Source organism: Amyelois transitella, chromosome 23 (assembly GCF_032362555.1).
Source record: "Amyelois transitella isolate CPQ chromosome 23, ilAmyTran1.1, whole genome shotgun sequence".
NCBI classification, from domain to species: domain Eukaryota; kingdom Metazoa; phylum Arthropoda; class Insecta; order Lepidoptera; family Pyralidae; genus Amyelois; species Amyelois transitella.
The window spans coordinates 4902111-4923339 of NC_083526.1; the positions used below are offsets into that span (position 1 = coordinate 4902111).

The 21229-nt window shown below is 35.2% G+C and overlaps 1 protein-coding gene across 1 annotated transcript; it reads right to left on the bottom strand.

The window, feature by feature from the left end:
• Positions 1 to 4052: 4052 nt before the first annotated feature.
• On the bottom strand, positions 4053 to 5899 carry LOC106130723 (uncharacterized). Its single transcript, XM_013329626.1, has 3 exons — positions 5771 to 5899; positions 5245 to 5500; positions 4053 to 4420 (listed from the first exon to the last, which is right to left on the bottom strand). Exons 1-3 carry the CDS (start codon positions 5897 to 5899, stop codon positions 4053 to 4055), a joined length of 753 nt encoding a protein of 250 aa, XP_013185080.1.
• Between the last annotated feature and the right edge of the window lie 15330 nt (positions 5900 to 21229).

Below are 21229 nucleotides of genomic sequence, written 5' to 3' on the forward strand. Positions count from 1 at the left end.
CTCAGATATAGTATCTTAGAGGCAAGCATGCTATTTCCGTGCAACAGAGGTCATCGTTATACTTTTTATATCCACGCCGAAATTGCTAATTATTTTAATTGTATTCAACTTTCTACGAAATTATTATAAGGGCTTTCCATGTAATAACATAAGTAGAGAGTTTGATCCAAGTTAGGTGCACTAAATATCTGTGGCAACAAATGTGTTCCCGCCACTTTGTAATTAGAATTGGATCACTACATCTCTTGCTAATGGATATCATAAAACGTGACAGGAACATTCGTCTAGAGCATTTTTTACCATGATCCATGATAACCATCGCAGAAGAACCTACCCCATATTGGGTTAGGTTCTTCTGCAAAGGCAGAGGTCAGACGAGAGTAGCTTCGTTTAAAAACCTGACTTGCCCAATCCACTGTTATGGTCAAAGGGCGCATCCCGGGATCCTCTCCAGAAAGGTTACGTTGTAACTGAGGAAGAAGATGATGTCAGGATGATTATGATGACTTCCACTTCGCTTTGGAGTTTGGAAAATTTAGAGATAATGTCCTCAACTCATATAGTAGGTTAGTTTATGATAAGCAGTCAGTCAACTCAATGTCCGGAGCGAATAGATGATAGATCACGCCTTTTTTCCAGACCAGTAGGCAGAGACTAACTTCGTCGTTACCTTTTCCCACTTTCTACGTAGGGTCGGCACAGTATGTTAGTTTTTTCGTATTACTTCTGTCAATTGCCATCTCACTGGTCGCTCCCTTTCTCCTCATACTAACGTTTACGCCGTCCATCCGTCTCTTTTTCGGAGTAGCTAAAGACCAGTAGGCAGAGACTATTCGTCTGTTTTTACGTGCGTCTTTTGCTTCATTCAAAAAACTCTTCACAGGCTCTAAGGTTTAGGTTAGTTTTACCTGATTACTTATATACCTACATATAATTACGTTACGGTCCCTTGAGGAGTGGACTGGACAGAGCCAACAGTCTTGAAAAGACTGAAAGGCCACTGTTTGGTTTAATAATTCAAATTAAAGTTATATAATTGAGATTCAAATACTGAAAGGTTGCTAGCCCATTTTCTAAAAGAAGTATCCCAAGTTTGTAAGCCTATCCCTTAGTCTAACCTGATTTCTAACACAATTTCTCATAAGACCGATCAAACTTGTAAATCGGACAAAACCTATAATTGTATTCACAAGCATATCGAATGCTTTACTTAGAATATAATGATTGACACGAATAAAATGACTAGTATAACTAACCATGCTTTCTTCTACGCCATATCTATATAAGACTACACACTTTTACCGTCCGTCAGTTGTGATTACGGCGCATTATTGAGAATTTCTATTTTATTTCCACTTTCTCGGTCAAATCTGAGCCAATAGTTGTAAATAATGCGTTTTATTGATAAAAAATATTGTTAGTTGACATATATGGATGTTTTTGGCATGAGCCTAGAGAGAGAATACTATTTGGTTGTAGTTATATTGTTTTTAAAATCTTATAACAATAAATTCATTACATATTGTAAGATTATTCATATATTTGTTTTAATGACACGAACAGTTCAATTAATTTCTGAAAATATTTCAAAAAACACTATAGAAAATGGACCAAGTTATATTTCAAAAGCAATTTAATAATCTGATTAAGATACCAAATTTTATATTAATATTATTCACCAGCCTAATTATTAGTTCTACTCTCAAATCATTATCGTTTTTCAAATTTACGGAAAATTCAGAAACAATGACTTAATTATTTACGCATGGTCAAGCACAGTCGCTTTATCGACGTATATCGATCATTCTGACACTACACATACCTTGCTCAACACATTCATTAACTTTTTGTGGCTATACTTTTATGTTACGATTGTAATGTTGCTTACGGCAAGCCTAGAGGTGCTATTTATGAATTATAAGTCGCCATTGAATAACAAACTATTCGAGAATGAACCGCTTTCATGAAATAGCGTCTATAATATATCATCTTTAGAAAATCCTCCCTTTAGACACGTCTAATCAGACCGCAAGCAAAGCCGCCTTTGACATGGAAGGGTAACATCGTTCGACATTTTGGACGAGATTGGATGTCATTTACCCAAGACTGTCAGGAGTGGAGAATAATAAAGAGGCCTGCATCAAAAACATTGTTTTTTCAGCAATGCAGTAGTAGTTCTAAACTGTAGTGGCGTTCAGAAGATGGATCATTACTGTTGTACTTTGTATCTATTGCAACATCTTCTTAATAAATGGGTATAGTACGCAGGCATTGACTTAAGAGAAGGAAGACTACAAAACTAAGACTCGGTAGGTCTTATCGAGACGCCAAAATCAAAATAGAACCCCAAGGCAATGATGGATCGTGTCAAAATTAACAAGATGTAATTTATTAATCTTTGACCTGGAGGTTTCTAAAACTTTTACACGTAAAGATTATTATCTAAGACAAGATCGACTATTGTTCTTACTAAGTAACAATATGTTCAATTTGTTTGGAAGAATTTCGTGATGAGAGAGTGAGTGTAATTTAATTTGTGAGATAAATAGTAGAAGGGTAATTTCTCTCTTTTGAATTTTCGGCATCAGTTTGTGCAAATACTGCTTTGAAATCAATGCCTGTAATTGTTTATACCTGAATTTTGATATCAGTATGTATGGTTTTGATTTATCTACCATCTATTTATTATGGGTTTTTTTTTGCCCGATGGTTCAGCAATTTTTAATGCCCTAAAGGTGTGTGAAGGTGATAGGTCGGAATGTCACTATAAGGCGTCTTTTTGTATTCCAGTTCCGTGATTCATAACAGTGTATTCATTTTATTTATAAACTCAATGATAAAGCCTTATTTTCTTTGCAAACGTTCTTATCAGAAGTGAAATATCAAAGTAGTTGGTTATTAATATATTAAAAATGTTTATCTTTAACATTACCATGTAAGTGCATTATAATAATTATGCAGAAATTAAACCGTCTGGAATGCGCTTCCTCGCGTCAAAGATTTCACTTGCGTCTTAATTTCTATTAATACATAACTCGTTGATGTTATCTTTTACAGATGTCTTTTTGTACTAAATATTTAATCTTTTTGAGGCCAGTCCGTTCCGATATCCGGTTTAGAACTGGCATTAAAAAAGTCAACGTGGGTGCGGTTTTGACAGAAAAAAAAAACCTGCGTTCGATTTTCACCGATCATTCAAATTTTTGCCGAACGAGTTCTTTAGCTTAAACTGGTCCTCTTGTCTTTGGAATTGGGTGAATTGTGTGAAAATATAGAAAGTGAGCCTTTAATATCTGCTTTAAACCTGTTTTAGAGCTTACCACTGAACAAGTGGCTTCGTTAAGCGGCCAGCTCTCTAACTAATCTTGTGTCTATATGAAAATGTGGAACATCGATAAATTTACATTATAAGAAAGTGAATCTATAATGAACAGGAAATTTTAATTTTCACTAATTTGATTATAAATTTGCTATTAGAAAAGAAAGTGACGATGAATGGGACTAATTCATTCTCGTGTATGCTTCTAATGGTCATGATTCGTTACGTAAGCCGGATCTTCGAGATAAGATCAATAGTTCAACATTCACTATTGGTTCATAAATTTCTCTAAACCATTAGTATCTACTGTTTGTGATATTAAAGTGCTTCCTCGACATACACAATTCATACTACTTGATTGATATTAACTGGTGTCAAAAGTGAACATAATGAGATAATATTTGAAATCATTTGTGTGTAGCAGTTTCTAGATTTGATTTTGAATAATCTTTAATATGAACAACAAAATGATCAAATTGAGGAAATTTAAAGGTTTGAATCATTTTAAAAATCAAGCCAACCTACAAGGCCAAGATTAAGGTTGAAGTAAAGAATGATATTATCAATTAATAATTGTCAAAGGTTTAAAACTAAACGACAAAATAATAAATAAAACATAACGAACGAAATCAATAATTTATTAATAGAATAAGTTAATGGCAATAAATTAAATAAATAAGTCTTTGTACAACAGAGGTTATAGTTACAGGCGTAGCCTTTGGTATTGTTCTATCTACTTGTTATGTGAATAGGCACTGTAGGCCAGGTTCTGAGCTTCGTCAAGATTCTTGTTCCAGTCGGAGCCGTAGCTGGAGTAGCCACCTCCGTGACCGTGGGCTTCATGGGAAACGTGTTCAACGTGAACAGGGTGGTGAGACTCATGATGGTGGGCATGTGGGATCACTTCGTAAGTGGTCTTGGCGTGATCGTGTTTCAAGCACCAGGCGACGAAGAGTATGACGGCGAGGACTAAAGCGATCTTGGCTGTGGCCAAAGCCTTCAAGGCGATCAGTTTGACAATGAACAGTTTGCCAAGAAGGACCTTAGCTCCGAGGAGACCAATGATAGCGCCCATGCCGCCTCCTTTTTTCTTGCCACGGCCTGGAAATCAAAAATTTACTTTAATTTATCTGAAACATAGTCCAATGGTATATTACATCTCTAATGATATGTCTAGTAATGTAGCGTCTTCTAACAATGCACCATTTTAAGTACCAGACTAGTTGTACGTAATTTTGCAAGTTTGTGGTCATTATCGTTAGTAATAATAGGTTTGGGTATGTAATGTAGAATTTTCTGTTGCAGATTCGGATAGAGTACGAACATATTTAAAGAAGTATTTGAAGTTTGCAATCGAGATCAATAGAAAAAGAATTCCCTTAATAACCATAAATATTCCAAAGCTTGGTATGTGAACAGAAGATTGTAAAGAAATTATTAGTAATTGAATAATCTTATTGGATTTCTATAATGCCTAGAAGATTCCAGAAAATAATAACAAAGCCTCAATCAGTTTGTCATACTTCTTCAGAGGAAAGTGCTTCTATCGCAAGCTTTTCTCATGTGAAAAGGTTAATAGTACTGGCTATACAAGAACTGGTTTGTTGGTGGACCGTAATTTTATGTTTTATAATGTGCTTTTGGTACATTATTTTCATGAGAGTGAAATGTAATGATTACTTTGGGTGTGTTTGTTGTTTTGATATAAAATATCATATCTGTGAATTTTAAAATTTAAACTTTTTGTTGCATTTCTCCAAAACTTTGAGTAATTTATAACTAAATAAATAATTTAAATTAATGTAGACTTTGCCTTTATTTTCAAAACATAAAAGATGACAAAGCAAGGTTTTTTAAAGATCAAATCCTTGAAATTTTACAAAAGCTCTTTATTGAGTTAATATTAAGTAGATGTGATTAATTACCTTCTTCGAGAGATCTTTGGATCGTCTCTTTGTCGGCATCGTTCATCTTGACCTCAACAGCGTGGGTTTCGAAAAGGCTGACCACGCCATCCATAAGTCTGTAGTTGACCTCCGCATCCCTGGCAGTAGGGTCCACAGGCAAGGTGTCCAGTTTCTTCCCAGTCCTCACTTCGGGCTCACCCTTCAGGACAACACCTTCAGCAATAGTGATACTCCTCGATGCCCTTAAATTGTCGACTATTTTGAGAAGTTTTTCCTGTCAAAGAAAATTTTAGATTACTTTTTTGTTACAAATGGCCAGTTCGTAGTCGAAAATAAGTATACTGAAATTAAGTTGTTGATGGATTTGACGAATTTGAGAATATTTGAAATTTTAGTATTCGAAAACGTTTAAATTCAGAACGATAATGGTCATCATATAAGCAAATAACAAGTAAACAGTGAAACGTTAAACAATCCACGAGAAACTTGATCCACAACACATCACGATCACTGGTCACTTTCACTTAATAATAAAATTATGAACCTTAACACATAGGAAATAATCTCCTTTGCAGTCCTTCACAAAACTAAGGGCGATCTCCATAGTGTTATCACTTTCTTCAGCTGATGCGAACGCCGCCAAAGCAGCCACGAGTACTAAGGTCAACTTCATTTTATTAATTATATTTTTTTTCACTGGACGGATTATTTTCCTCGCATCCAGTGATGTCAAGATATCTTTGCCGTGTTAGCGGCACTGCTATACAGTTTTATCATTTCTCCCCCCACCGAAGTCTATGTGGTCCGCGGGCCGAAGAGACCATCTGGTTTGAGATGAAATTTGATTCACATTCGACCTAATGTGTATGCTAATAGGAGTGTTGATTAAAAAAAAGAACCGGAAACTATGTGTAGGGACGGTTTTAGGTACAGTGAACAGTAAAAGTGGAATTTGTTAACTAAATTCATATTTGAGTCTTTATGAATTTTTATTGGTTAATAATTCAAATTGTCTTGTATGTGGGTATATGCTTTGTATTTTTGCTTATTAATAATAAGAATGAATCTCTCAAAATTAATTTGATAGGCTTCAGATTTCTGATTAACCTATGAATACACATACATATAGTCACGTTTATATCCCTTGCGGGATAAACAGAGCCAACTGCTTTGAAAAGACTGAAAGGCCAATTTCAGCTATATGGCTTAGGTATTGATGTAATTGAGATTCAAATACTGACAGTTGGCTAGCCCACCACAAGATCCTAAGAAGAATGCCAAGTCTAGTAGCCTATCCTTAGTCGCCTTTACAACACCGAAGGCAATATATGAACCGGATATACCTATAAACATGTGAACAAAAAAAATAAAGTGGCAGATTGGTGCATAAGTCGTTACTGATTTCATTCTTTAGTCGCTTTCTAAGCCTAGTAGGTATAAAAGTCCTAAGGTAGGTTATTTACCGGAAACGTAATCATCATAATAATGTACCCGGCTGGGTCCCTAAAGATGGAAACCAGCCAGCTTGATAGCTCGGGGTCAACTACCTAACCTAGGCATGTTATCTAGTTTACAGGTACAAAAATAATTCCTTATTTCTTCAGCCTCCTTTATCATATTTTATTAACTTTAACTATCTCTTTGTTACATTTTTGCGTGTTCCCGGTTACACACTCCACTTGTTAGGTACTTCTGAGTCTGGGGTCTGCTTTTTGAACTCATCTCTTCCTACATTGTCTATTCTAAAGGAGTTGCATTAGGTTTATTACAATTAATTAAGAGAAGAGTTGTATAATGTTAGACTGGTATAATTGTAACTTTTTTTGAGAAGCAGTCATTTACGAAAAACGTTTAGGTAATAATTAACGAGGAATAAATATAAGGAAGGAAGTATGCAGAGATCGTGGCCAGTGGAAAGAGGTAGTCTCTGCCTACCCCTGCGGGAATCAGGCGTGATTTTATGTATGTATGTATGTTTGAACATTTTATAAAAATATTGGCTGGCTGATAAATGCTTGTAGCATGATGTGTATTAAAAATATTATGAAAATTTTAAATATTATTAATAATGTTAATGATCAATATCAAGCCAACATGCTTAATTAGATTTGAATAAAACTTTACTTTTCAGACTAAAAAGGGGTTCTATATTCGATCAATATATTTATTTATTTTATTCTTAATTGTAACAATTTGTGAAGGACAGATAGGCGGACTTAATACTCACATTATCTAACAGTCTACCATTAGGTTAAGCCAAGGACCTTTATATATCTTAACAAGTATGTTTGTTTGTTGGCAGTCATTATTCGTTTAAATCTTCAGTAACAATGTATGTTTCTGACGTTCTTTATCAAATACTTGTATTACTGTTACATATTTCTTCAGAAAGTCAAGCGAATGCAGTGCATAAGTTGAAATAATAAACGCGACTAGGCTTGTGGTCTGATTGTGGTCATATCGCCCAGGAATTACTACTGTAGTTTCATATACTTCGATCATAGGGTCTACTATAATTGCCATGATTAATTAGATCATGATACATAATAATATGAGGTTTCGCTTGTGGCTTCCCTTACTAATAAATTGTTACTTTTCTGTTTTACTGATGAAGGCATATAAGCTAATGTATTTCTCAAAATCGGCTTTCCAATCAGTAGTTTCTTAAGTGAAAATGTAGCAAATATACTCACAAACTGAAGTATTTTTAAAAGTCGTGCTAGTATCACGAGTTATGAGATTTAAAAGAAGCAATCAAGCAAACAAAAAGTTAAATTGAGAACCATCTGATTTTTTTTATTGGTTGAAAATAAAGACTTATCACACCAGATAAACAAAAAGCTTTTGTGGTCTTATAAATCTTTATTGTAGAGCAAGTACTTACTGTAAAAAACATCTAATCGAGTAAAAATAGGCAATTTACGAATATTCAGCTCAGATAGATGTTCATTGTTACAGTGTATTAGCTAAATTGCATAGTTTGATACGCTTTTATTAAAGAATACTTAACGATTACGAATGAAAGAGCGTAAGGTTGTGAGAACATAATCTATGAATATCGAAAGTTAAATCGTTATTGAACCGTTAAAATACTTTTAGACGGTACGACTCGCATCCGATTTTTGTCTGCGCATTCACGACTCGATCGAATATCGAAATCGCTACGAAGTTTTTTTATGCAAATCATAAAAACAGACAAATCTCTACCATAGATACACATATAAAAATATTAAACTAATTTAATTATCGACCTCATAAGAAAATAAAAATGATACGTATAACAACATGCAAATTTGATACAAGTTGTTAGTTATAGTATTCAATTAAAAATAAATAAGACTTAGGTATTACCAAGTACGATAAAGCGATGTAATAATTTATTTCTTTGTTCCTACGATGAAAAAGGGAACAAGAACATATCATACATACGTGATACGGTAACATTACACTCCATCAAATATCATATAAGTAGCTCTTATAAACGAGTTTCTAAATAAATAAAAAAATTGTTTAAATTCTAACACATAAACATTTTTTATGACGCCAAAACTTTACGCACAAACAATGACTTTCTTTTATTTTACTACTAGAATTTTCCTATTATAATCTCAGTAACACTTTCTTCATATCCAAAATTATGCATCAAGATGGTTCCACTCTGCCGAATTTGTTTGTTAGGGCTTCGGTTGAACTTATGGCGATTAACGAACTGTGGGACGGAACGTTTTTCAGTCAGGTAGATATTATTACATTTAAAATGTTAATCAAAGGCAAATTACAAGATTTATGAAATATCATCAAAACATCATACTGCGTTTTCAAACTATATTAAGTAGTTCCACACCGCACAATTTTCTTCTTTATACTTGTTTTTCAGAATGTTTTTTTATCTTTTATTTCTCTGCCTTTGGCACTTTTAAAGACCATTTGAATGTTTATATCAACACATGATCACACCTTTTTCTTATAGGGAAGATATGGGCTACATCTCTCCTTTTACCGCTATTCCTGTTTATTTCTTTACTTCATCTACATTGGTCCTTTTGGACCCAATATTTTATCACAACAGCTCCGTTTATTTTTCCTGCTGTATGTAAGGCATTAACCTTATGGGGAGACTGGGTTTTCAAGTCATGGATCCACCCAGCCGTTTGACTTTAATTGAAACCTTACGCCTTAAAAATTAGCATGTTTCATACTTATAATTAAAATGTGCATAATTGTAGTATAAACGTTTAATAATTATTATTCAAATAAAATACTCCGAGAAAGGTAAGATTTTCGTTTTTATATTCAACTACCATTTTTTTTAAAATTTAAATTGATGAGAGAAAACATCGTGAGTAAACCTGCACATTCAGCCAATTGAATGTGTAACATCATTGTTGTAGGAGAATCTAACCCATATTGGAATGATCCAAAGGTAACTTAGGTCAGATGGGAGTCGCTTCGTGTAACAACCAACCAATTCTGGATCATTGTCAAAAAATTATACCCTGGGTTCCTTTCGAGAGAGGTGATAAAGTAACTACGTTAATAACGTCACGGGTCCAATACCAAAAGGAAGCTGATGATGCTTATTTTCACTTGAAAATAACAGCTCTAAAAGGTTCACTTGAACCTCTTAGAGCTGTGCGTTGATAAGCCAATAAGAGTAAATAATCACCTACATTTTTACTGGACGAAATCCCGGGGTACAATTTATGGCGTAAATCTATAAGGTAGAAAAGAGTTTACTGAACTTGCAACCCACTTGTTTACAAAGCAAACTCTATCATTTTATCACACAATAGACGAACATACATTTTATTAGGCCCAATTCCCATGAACAACCAGCCTACTTAACTCAGATTGGTCGCTATTAGAGTACTATGTTATGACTTGAACTAGGGCTAGGTAAATGCTATAAAGCTTTGCATAAACACTTTATTCCCATTGAGAAGATATCTCACGGAAAAAAGAATGAACGTGTGAAAAGAAAATTAAAAGGCATTGTTTAAATTAATAAGAAAAAGCCTGCATTACCTATGTCTTATCGACTTATTTACTATGTATCTACTTAATTAATATATAAAAGTAAATATCAATGAAATAAAATTAAGTCAGGTAGAGGAAAACACAATTAATGTCTCCATTCTATTAATTTATCCATGGTAATGGTGTGGTATTGCACCAATAACCAATAGAAATCTTTATCAAAATATTATATGACAGTAAAAAGTCGTCTCGTATAAATAAGTTTTAACGAGCAATATGAATTTTTGAGAATCATCGTTAGCACGACATATCACGGGTCCAATACCAAAAGAAAGCTGATGATGCTTATTTTCACTTGAAAATAACAGTAAGGAGATGGATTGGTTCTATTCTTTTTTCTATTGCACCAATAACCAATAGAAATCTTTATCAAAATATTATATGACAGTAAAAAGTCGTCTCGTATAAATAAGTTTTAACGAGCAATATGAATTTTTGAGAATCATCGTTAGCACGACATATCGGCTTGTATTGGATCCGTGACCACACTTTCGTTTTCTTACAATGATCTTACTTTCGATCGATTGGCTAAATTCTTAAAATATTTTGCTTTCTATGTTAAAGGACCTTAATGTAATAAAATGTTAATTTCATTCGAATAGTGGGTCAAATAAGCTGTTATAATCCTATAAGGAGTAAGAAGGTTTATAATTATAATAAACTAGCTGTGTCCGCGACTTCGTCCGCGTGGAATAGTTATTTTGGGCATCATTGAACCCCTAAAGGATGAATAATTTTCCCCGTTTTTTTTTACATTTTGCATTTTTTCTTCGCTCCTAATAGTTGCAGCGTGATATTATAAAACCTAAAATCTGTCTCGATAAATGATTTATTCAACACAAAAAGAATTATCCAATTGGAACTAGTATTTCCTGAGATTAGGGCGTTCAAACAAACAAACAAACTCTTCAGCTGTATAATATTAGTATAGATGAGTTTTAATTATTAGCTAAGATTTTTGACTTGTGACGATTCATGATTACTTTAGTGCTTCATTCACAATAATTAACATGCAATCTCGTCATATAAGGGTATTCATGACATGACCTTTTATCAGTACTCTGATTTAATCAACGTACGTTCCTTCGTCTTGGTATTCTCTTTGCAATATTGCTATTAACACTCGCTTTTTACGGTTAGTTTAAATTATTTTGATTACGAAGCAGGCTATGAATATTTGGTGTGACCAACGTAAACTATTTATTCTGAGAATGAATCGGAAATACGCAACAACGTGAGAAAGATTATATCTTTTTTTTTACTAAAAACATAAAACTCTTTCTGAGCTATAAAAAAATAAGCACTTCCTCTATGAAGCCGTTCTGTTTTTGAAATTTAATTTTAGAAATCACAACTCTGTAATTAGAATTTGTATAATTCTTTCCAATTAGTATCTATATGAGTAAGGTTAATTTTAGTGACCGAAATGTCTACGGAGACCTTTCATTCAATCTCTTTAGAAATTTCAATAGATTTATAATTAAAATATTTATCATACATCAGCAGTCGTCGTACAAAGATACCTGTCAAGATAATAAGAGCTATTCCGGTCACAAACGATTATAAGTACATTCATATCATTAATATCCCACTTTTGCTTAATATGTGTCAAGTCTGTGTTATTATGACCGACATTTTGAAATATGTTCTTAAATATATACATACATACATAAGGTCACGTCTATATCCCTTGCGGGGCAGACATAGCCAACAGTCTTGAAAAGACTGATAGGCCAGGTTCAGCTATTTGGCTTTAAGATAGATTTGAGATTCAAATAGTGACAGGTTGCTAGCCCATCGCCTAAAAAAAGAATCCCAAGTTTATAAGCCTATCCCTCAGTCGCCTATTCTTTTTTCTGCCGGGAACCACACGACACTAAATATATATGTATATAATGAAAAGATTACACAGTGATGTGTTGCGAGATACTTACTCAACGATACTAGATATATTTAAAAATAAATACTTATTTGTAGTATGCAGAGATCGTGGCAAGTGGAAAGAGGTAGTCTCTGCCTACCCCTCCGGGAAAGAGGCGTGATTTTATGTATGTACTTATACAGATATCCATCCAAGGCCTAGGAAATTTCGTTTCTCATCATGCCCTGGCCGGGATTCATACCCGTTACCCTGTCACAAACATCAATAAAAAGTTAATATTATAAGTACATTTATTTTTGGTTTCAAGCAGATCTTAACTCTTCTTCCTTCTGCCGATCATCCCCGTTTCATCTCCCTTCACCTCCCTGGAGAGGAGCCTGAGGTTAGCCATGGTCCATGATTCTGGATTGGGTAATTAGGGTTTACATGAAGCAACTTCCGTCTGTTATCCGCAACTTTTTTAGAGGAATCTTTCTCATAAAGGATAATGGCAGGTTTCCTCACGATGTTATCCCTCACATACATACATATTATCACGTCTTTATCCCTTGCAGGGTAGACAGAGTCAACAGCCTTGTAAAGACTGATAGGCCACGGCTTTAAGATATACATTGAGATTCAAATAGTGACAGGTTGCTAGACCATCGCCTAAAAAAGAATCCCAAGTTTGTAAGCCTATCCCTTAGTTGCCTTTTACGACATTCATGGGAAAGAGATGGAGTGGTCCTATTCTTTTTTGTATTGGTGCCAGGAACTACACGGCACCTATATTTTTTTTTATTTACATGACCATAAACTAAATGGAAATGATACATAATAGGAACGTAAGATCTTATGTTTACTCAAAATCGTAATGACTTTTTGTAGAGGTCATTGCCCCACTTGGTTCAACTTTTACTGAGCTAAACATAGATGAAAAAAAAAACTGGCCAATTACGCTAACGTCCGTAAAAATGATTCAATAAAAATAAATAACGAGGTTTTAATGTTATAACCGGGGTTCTACAAATGATATTTATAGTTATACCGATTATTTTGTAGGAACTTCGGTGGAGTAGAGCAGTTATTGTTCCAAGTTCAATTTCTATTTTCATATTTTGACTGTGATTTATTTTTTGATAAGGTAAGATCATAGAATTTGGAATAATTTAAGACTATAGAAGTGAAAAGTACTCGTGAATTTTCGTTTTCATATTTCATTTTGAAATTTCTTTGATACATCTACTTTACTCTGAAAGCTGTGAGTAATTTTATAAATGACGTCTCATCTCCTCTATTGCAAGTATAGTAAAATTAATAAGTAAGAGAATGAAATTAAGCAATTTAAATTCAACAATATGGTATTTCTATTATCTTATGTCATTCTAATTTCTTTGGCTGGCAGTGTGGCCTGCTCTTTATAACGACTAACCTATCATACACAGAATATACCAAACAAAAAATGAAGGAAAAAACACAGACATCGAGGTATAAGAATAGGTATTTATTGGGAATATAATGATAAAAAAATCTTCAATTAAAAGGTTTCACTATAAACGAAAGTAAATTTACTCTCAGTACCAACAATGGTGTTGCCATGTGAAAATTCCATAACACTTTTCCCATTGTTCCAAACTCAAATTTGCAATTAACTATTTATTTTGTAAATAGCTGATGCTTGGCTTTAATTAGGGTTATTCTTTTGTTATTATTTGACAGTTATTTGACGCGTGATTTCCAGTAGGAAATAATAGGCCCGCTCTATCTACAAAAATATTATAATACCTACTGTGAAACAAAATACGGCGTGTCATGACCTCCACAAATTTTATTTATTTATTCAAATCCGGGGCAACCGAATCGCGTTTTATGTAGGTGAATTAAGTTGACAAAATATGACTATCACATTTCTAAACTATACTAAAATACAGTGAACTTCTAAACTACAAAAAAAAAATAAGTTTGGAACCCTTGGTAGGGTTCCCATTAGCTTTGAAGGTATTTAGATAATTCGCAAAGAGTATATTATTATTCAGCCCTAGAATTTAGTCAACCCACAATCGAATGTTCACTGAACTTTCTCAAGCTGTTCGTACTACTATCGTGTAAGTAATTCAGCCCTTAGGCTAAAGTGAGTGGTACAAATTTAAAAGTAATGTCGATACAGAAAGGGAACAACGTGGAACAATGTTTGCAGTCTTCTGAATAGAGACTTGAATCAGAAGATTATAATCAGTAAATATTACATACTTTTCTGCAAAAACTGTGAAGGAAGAAATCTACAGTGAAATAAAATGATATCAAAATACCATGATTGTGTTTTCGGTTTTCAATGCTGTCCTGGTAGAAAAAAATGTTTTGCGGGCTTCTTATCTACCCGCGACAATTATAAAATTTCATCAAGGAATAAGGTTATCAACTTACGTTTCTTCATTTAAACAATGAGCTAGCAAATTTTCAATGACTGAATTAAATTCCATCATTAAACCATTCGTCTGAATGTGGCCTTTTGGTCCTTTCAAGACTTGGCTTTGTCAAATCATCAAAAGTTCCTAATAGGAAAAGAATAGGACTACTACAATCTCTTTTCAATGGATGACGTAAAAGGCGACTAAGGGATAGGCTTTTAAACTTGGGATTCTTCTTTTCTTTTACTATTTGAATCTTAATTTTACCCTAAGCCAAACAGCTGAACGTGGCCAGTCAGTTTTCTTGACAATCTGTCTATCCCGCAAGGGATATAAACGTGAATAATGTATGTATGTATATGTATTTTGTGTTCATTGGCTTGTATATTTTTATCTGTGGCGATGTTAAATTAGAATTTGTTATTTACCCCTGAAACTGAGTGTAATTTCTACATTATCATTAATTTTAATACTGACTGACATACATCGGTACTTGAATGAAGCTATTTTTAGAATACTACATACGTATTTATTTCGCGGAACGAGAATTTTAATATGTGAAAGTGCGAATCCACTTTTTATACCAAAATTTTAGATGTGTAATTTGTATTATTTTAATCGTAGAAATTTTGTAAGAATTTCTATGAACAAAATTTTGAAACCACCGTGCTTGCATGAAGAGAGTTATGAATGTGGACGAAGCGAAGGAAGTATACTGCCTACCCCTCCAGGATATGCTATGTTAATGTAAAAATTTTTAAGAATGTAACGGGGTTGAAAAACCTATAGTAGGTCACTTTCAGTTAACACAATAGAGACTTATCGAAAGCTTAGGCTTTAAGCCTTTCTTTTGACTGACTTTTTAGTTTCTTGTTCACTAGCAGATTTGTGAGAAAATATTTTTCAAGTTTATAATATATCTACCATTTGTTTCTTTGTAAATAAAATATTAAATCGAGGTTGTATAAATTATACTCATGAATAAATTACTATAAAACCATGATAATATTCAGTAAAAGTGGATGTCCGAATTCCAATGAGCGCCGATTGGTAATTTGGTCAAAATATTTGTAGGTCTATTCAAGTTTAGGAGCGTTGGTGGTCGAATCGGAAAGGTGCGGTTAAAATGCGAGGGGCCCAGGTTCAAATCCCACCTCGGCCATATACCAATGACTATTTTCAAAGTTATGTATTAGTATGAATACTAACCGATACTCTTACGGTGAGCGAAAACATCGTGAGGAAACCTGCACATTCCAGCTTCTGGATGTGTCACCATGGAGTCAATACGGGTCAGGTTTACCTGAAAAAGTTGCGGAGGTCAGATGGGGGTTGCTTCGTGTAAAAACCTGACTCACCCAATCCAGGATCCATTGTCAAAGGCATACCCCAGACTCCTCTTCAGAGAGGTGAGGATGCAACCGGAACAAAAGCCAGGAGGAAGAAGATTTGTAGGTCTATTCAAGAATATTGATAAGACCTTCCTTTCCTCTCTTGCCTCTCTTTTTAACTTTAAAGTTAAGACACGATAAGGTTCATGCCGCATTCTGTTAGGAACGGATAGCGTTATACAGATTGTAGGAACTGAAGGATGAGGAAGACATGTTTAAACCCTTTTTATATACACTAAAAAGTGTTGGTATTTAACAAATATATAAGCTGAACTTCGAAATTTGGCTATATATATCTAAGGGTCAGGTCAAAAGTACCCGAAACCGCCGATCTTGTATGAAGAGAGTTATGAATGTGGATGAAGCGAAGGAAGTATGCAGAGATCGTGGCAAGTGGAAAGAGGTAGTCTCTGCCTACCCCTTCGGGAAAGAGGCGTGATTTTATGTATGTATGTATGTATATCTAAAAATTAGATTGACGCAGTGGTAGAGTGCTCCGGTCATGTCATGGTAAAAAAGTAAAAGATTTAAAAAAAAACAAGGTTAAAAAAAGCAAAAAATGTTTTTAAGTATTTATTATTAAACATAGCATAACCATAACACAAATCTTGTTGGACTTGAACTCACAATTTGAACGATTGTTTCGTATGAAAAGACAAAAAAGAAAAGCGGATGCTGCGGAACAAACCTAGTTTAAACTAAATGATCGAAGTATGATACAGCATTATCACAATCATATACAATAATGTTACTTCTCTTGCGTCATCCTAGAAACTCTATAGTACACCCATCAATGATATAAGAAAGTGCAACATTTAAACTCATAACTCTTTGTTTACGCTTAATAATCACGAAAACTTAAATAATTCATTTGTAACTTTCACCTGTGTCGCAAGATAGTTTTTTTTTTTGTAACTGCGCATGCGTCTGACCAGTGAGAGTGGGTGATCGTGGATTCAGTGTATTTGGACCTGTCTCCTTATAGAAACAGGGTTTTTGGCGTTATGAAATGAAAGCAAGTTCGGTTGATGCACTCTTAAATGGTCATATTTGCTGTACAACCAGTGGTTTTTATCAGAAACTAGCTTTTTTAACTGTAGCTCCACCCACGCGAATTTAGCGCTACAAAAGAATAGGTACTGGATTTTCGCTAATCCTACGGAACCTATTTTTTTTTGGAATTAAAGGTAACCTATGTCCTACTCTAGATTCTTAAATATATGTATATATGCTTTATCTGTGGTCACCGAGCGACTTAAAAAGCGACTCAAAGCTCGCTTCGTGACCACGGGTCATCGTAACATGACTCGAAACGTTACATACATTACATTACATATGTTCGTCTATATCCCTTGCGGGGTAGACAGAGCCAACCGTCTTGAAAAGACTGAATGGCCACGCTCAGATATTTGGATTAATGATAGAATTGAGATTCATATAGTGACAGGTTGTTAGCCCATCACCTAAAAGAAGGATCCCAAGTTTACAAGCCTATCCCTTAGTCGCCTTCTACGACATCCATGGGAGAGAGATGGAGTGGTCCTATTCTTTTTCTATTGGTGCCGGGAACCACACGACTCGAAACGTCCCGGATAAAATAGAGGTAAGTACGTTACGTCCGAGTTTAAAACCTGTATTATAAAAAGTTCAAGTACATTTATATGAATGTGCATGAAGCGAAGAAAGTATGCAGAGATCATGGCAAGTGGAAATAGGTAGTCTCTGCCTACCCCTCCGGGAAAGAGGCGTGATTTTATGTATGTATGTATGTACATTTATATCCCAACCATCATTCCTAACACCAGAAACGTCGAAGGCACTTTGTTGCCTCTAAAGAAATATTTTCATTTCAAGACATCCATTCTAATAGTACTCGTAATTCAAGTAGAGATCTTATAAATGTGCCGTGTGGTTCTCGACAGCAATATAAAAAAGAATAGGACCACTCCATCTCTTTCCCATGGATGTCGTAAAAGGCAACTAAGGGATAAGGCTTATAAACTTGGGATTCTTCTATTAGGCGTTGGGGTAACAACCTGTCACTATTTCGAATCTCAATTCTATCCTTAAACCTAACAGCTAAACGTTCCATCATATAAGTCTTTCAAGACTGCTGGCTCGGTCTGCCCCGCAGGGGATAAAGACGTGATTATATGAATGAATGAGATCTAATAAATTAGCTTTAAAAGGTCAAAAGCTTACCCATTATACTGGAAAGTTCAGGTAATTATTGAGACCGAGCTTTATAACACTATGAGTGAAAACCAGGGTTTAGGTCAAACGGATGCGACTCTCTAGAGATGGGTAACCTAACTGGTTCTAGATTCACGACTAGTTTGATCATGAACTAAGTGTACTAAGAATAGTTGGTAGTTTTTCGCAATAAGAACAAAGAGTAAATAAAATTCAGAATAAAAGAGGACTCAATCAGTCGGAGCGCGAAGGCCTAGACGAACGTATCTTGATCAAATTAAGGACGTCCTGGTAAAGGGTCAGATCAAAAGTACCCGAAACCGCCGAGCTTTCATGAAGAGAGTTATGAATGTGGATGAAGCGAAGAAAGTATGCAGAGATCGTGGCAAGTGGAAAGAGGTAGTCTCTGCCTACCTCTCCGGGAAAGAGGCGTAATTTTATGTATGTACATAAAAAAAGACTGTTCCCGCAGGATATGCAATAAATAACTACAATAACTTGTTTAATAGCTGGTTTTTTATATTGATCAATTTCAAATTCAAAATTTTTAATACATCATCATAGAACATTTCCGACATTCTATTGTACTATTTTCTGTCATTTTTTCGAAGTTAGTTATGGGTCAGATGGTTTAATTACATGTAAAGCCTAATTTACGTCGAAAGGTATTAGGAATATTGAGCAGTGACAAGCTACAGGGCGTACTGTCATGAATATTTTATGATGTGATTGAGAATTATCAAGGCTATCAGTCTTTACAAGACTGTTGGCTCTGTCTACTCCGCAAGGGATATAGACGTGATTATATGTACGTATGTATGATAGATGAGAGAAAATTGGGGATTCAAAAGCCTCTATATGTTTTACATTTTTTTTTAATATTATGCATGTGTGTGGTTCTAGGGTCAACCGGATGTTACTCTCTCGTATATGAAAACAAGTTAAAGTATACGCATTCATTACGCAAGTGTAACTTGTCTCAGAGATTTTTTTTTATTAATCTTAGCAGACAGTCGGTGACTTCACAAGAAACCAGTTCGGAGAGATACGGTTGAATATTTTGTCAAGCATGCGCGGTGAGCAAGTATGGTAATCAAAATCTTGGCTTCTTAATCTTGGATTACATACATACATACATACATAAAATCACGCCTCTTTCCCGGAGGGGTAGGCAGAGACTACCTCTTTCCACTTGCCACGATCTCTGCATACTTCTTTCGCTTCGTCCACATTCATAACTCTCTTCATACAAGCTCGGCGGTTTCGGGTACTTTTGACCTGACCCTTTACCAGGACGTCCTTAATTTGATCAAGATACGTTCGTCTAGGTCTTCCCACTCCGACCCTTCCCTCCACACTCTCCTTGTATATCTGCTTAGTCAACCTGCTTTCATTCATCCTCTCCACATGACCGAACCATCTTAACATACCCTTTTCTATTCCTGTAACTACATCTTCTTTCACATCACAACATTCCCTTATCACGCTGTTCCTTATCCTGTCACTCAATTTCACACCCATCATACTCCTTAACGCTCTCATTTCCACTGCATTTATTCTGCTTTCATGCTTCTTTTGCCATACCCAACTTTCACTCCCATACATTAATGTCGGGACCAACACGCCCCTGTGCACAGCCAGTCGAGCCTTTTTGGATAGTTTCTGACTGCTCATAAAGGCATGCAAAGCTCCATTCACCATGTTCCCCGCGTTCACTCTCCTTTCAATATCACTATCATACTTGCCATCTGATGTAAACTTTGATCCTAGATATACAAACTCTTTCACTTGCTCCACTCTTTCTCCTCCAATCAAAATATTACATGCTGTCATTTCTTTCTCCATTTCAAAAACCAGTGTTTTAGTTTTACTTACGTTCACTTTCATTCCTTTCTCTTTTAAAGCTTCATGCATACAGTTTACCATCTCCTGTAACTCCTCCGCTGATGACGCCAGTATAACCTGATCGTCGGCATAGAGCAGACATTTGACGAGTAACTCATTCATCCTTAATCCACTTTTAGACTCTTTCAAATCTGTCAAGCAGCTATCCATAAATAGGTTGAACAGCCACGGTGACGCAACACATCCTTGCCTAACGCCTTTCTCAATCTTAAACCACTCAGTGTGCGCTCCGTTTATCCTGACACAAGCACTCGAATCCTCATATAAGGATTTCAGTGCTCGTATTAAGAGACTGCTCACCCCATGCATAGAAAGTGCTGACCACAATTCATTCCTCTCAACTCTGTCATAGGCCTTTTCCAGATCTACGAATGTGCAATAGACTTTTTGACTCTTGGCCAAAAACTTTTCGGCTATGCACCGCAAGGAAAAGACCTGATCAGTACATCCCATTCCCTTTCGAAATCCCGCTTGAGCATCCCATATTTTGTCATCAGTTTCATTCCTGACTCTATTAATCAATACCTTAGCATACAATTTGCCGACGACGCTAAGCAGGCTTATACCACGATAATTTTTGCAGTCCAGCTGTGACCCTTTTCCTTTGTAAAGTGGCACGATAACAGCCTTACACCAATCTTTTGGTACTCGGCCGCTTCTCCAACACAAATTGAAAAGGCAGTACAACTGACTAGCTACTACGCCTTTTCCTGCTTTAAGCATCTCGACCGACACTCTATCACACCCAGCAGCCTTTCCCGCTTTCATACTCTTAAGTGCTTCCACAATTTCGAACATTTCAATTTCGCCTTCCATCTCATTCTCTTTTTCTTCGCTATAGCAGAAATCTTTCTTATTTCCTTCCTTTTTTTCAAATAAACTTTCAAAATAGTCCTTCCATATCTTTAGTACACATTCTTCTCCTTTCACAACGCTACCATCCTGGCATCTGATCCTAGTCAGCTCTCTGGTTATAGTATTTCCTCGGGCTGACCTTACGGATTTCCAGAATACTTTCAGATTTGACTGAAAGTCTTCTGATAGCCTTTTATCAAAATCCTCTTTATACTCTTCTTTCTTTCTAATCACAGCTTTCTTAACCAAATCTTTCATTTTCTTATATTCCTTACGTGCTTCATTCACATCTTCATCTATAACCTCTTGCATTCTTAAGTTAGCTTTTGCTGCTAACAAATCCAGCCATGCTT

What these genes read in the sequence shown, in the direction of transcription:
- LOC106130723 (XM_013329626.1), bottom strand. Translation starts at nt 5,899, where the DNA reads ATGAAGTTGACCTTAGTACTCGTGGCTGCTTTGGCGGCGTTCGCATCA. An exon ending in ATTATTTCCTATGTGTTAAG is followed by an intron (nt 5,501 to 5,770) that starts GTTCATAATTTT and finishes TTTCTTTGACAG; the next exon opens with GAAAAACTTCTCAAAATAGT. An exon ending in CCAAAGATCTCTCGAAGAAG is followed by an intron (nt 4,421 to 5,244) that starts GTAATTAATCAC and finishes TTTGATTTCCAG; the next exon opens with GCCGTGGCAAGAAAAAAGGA.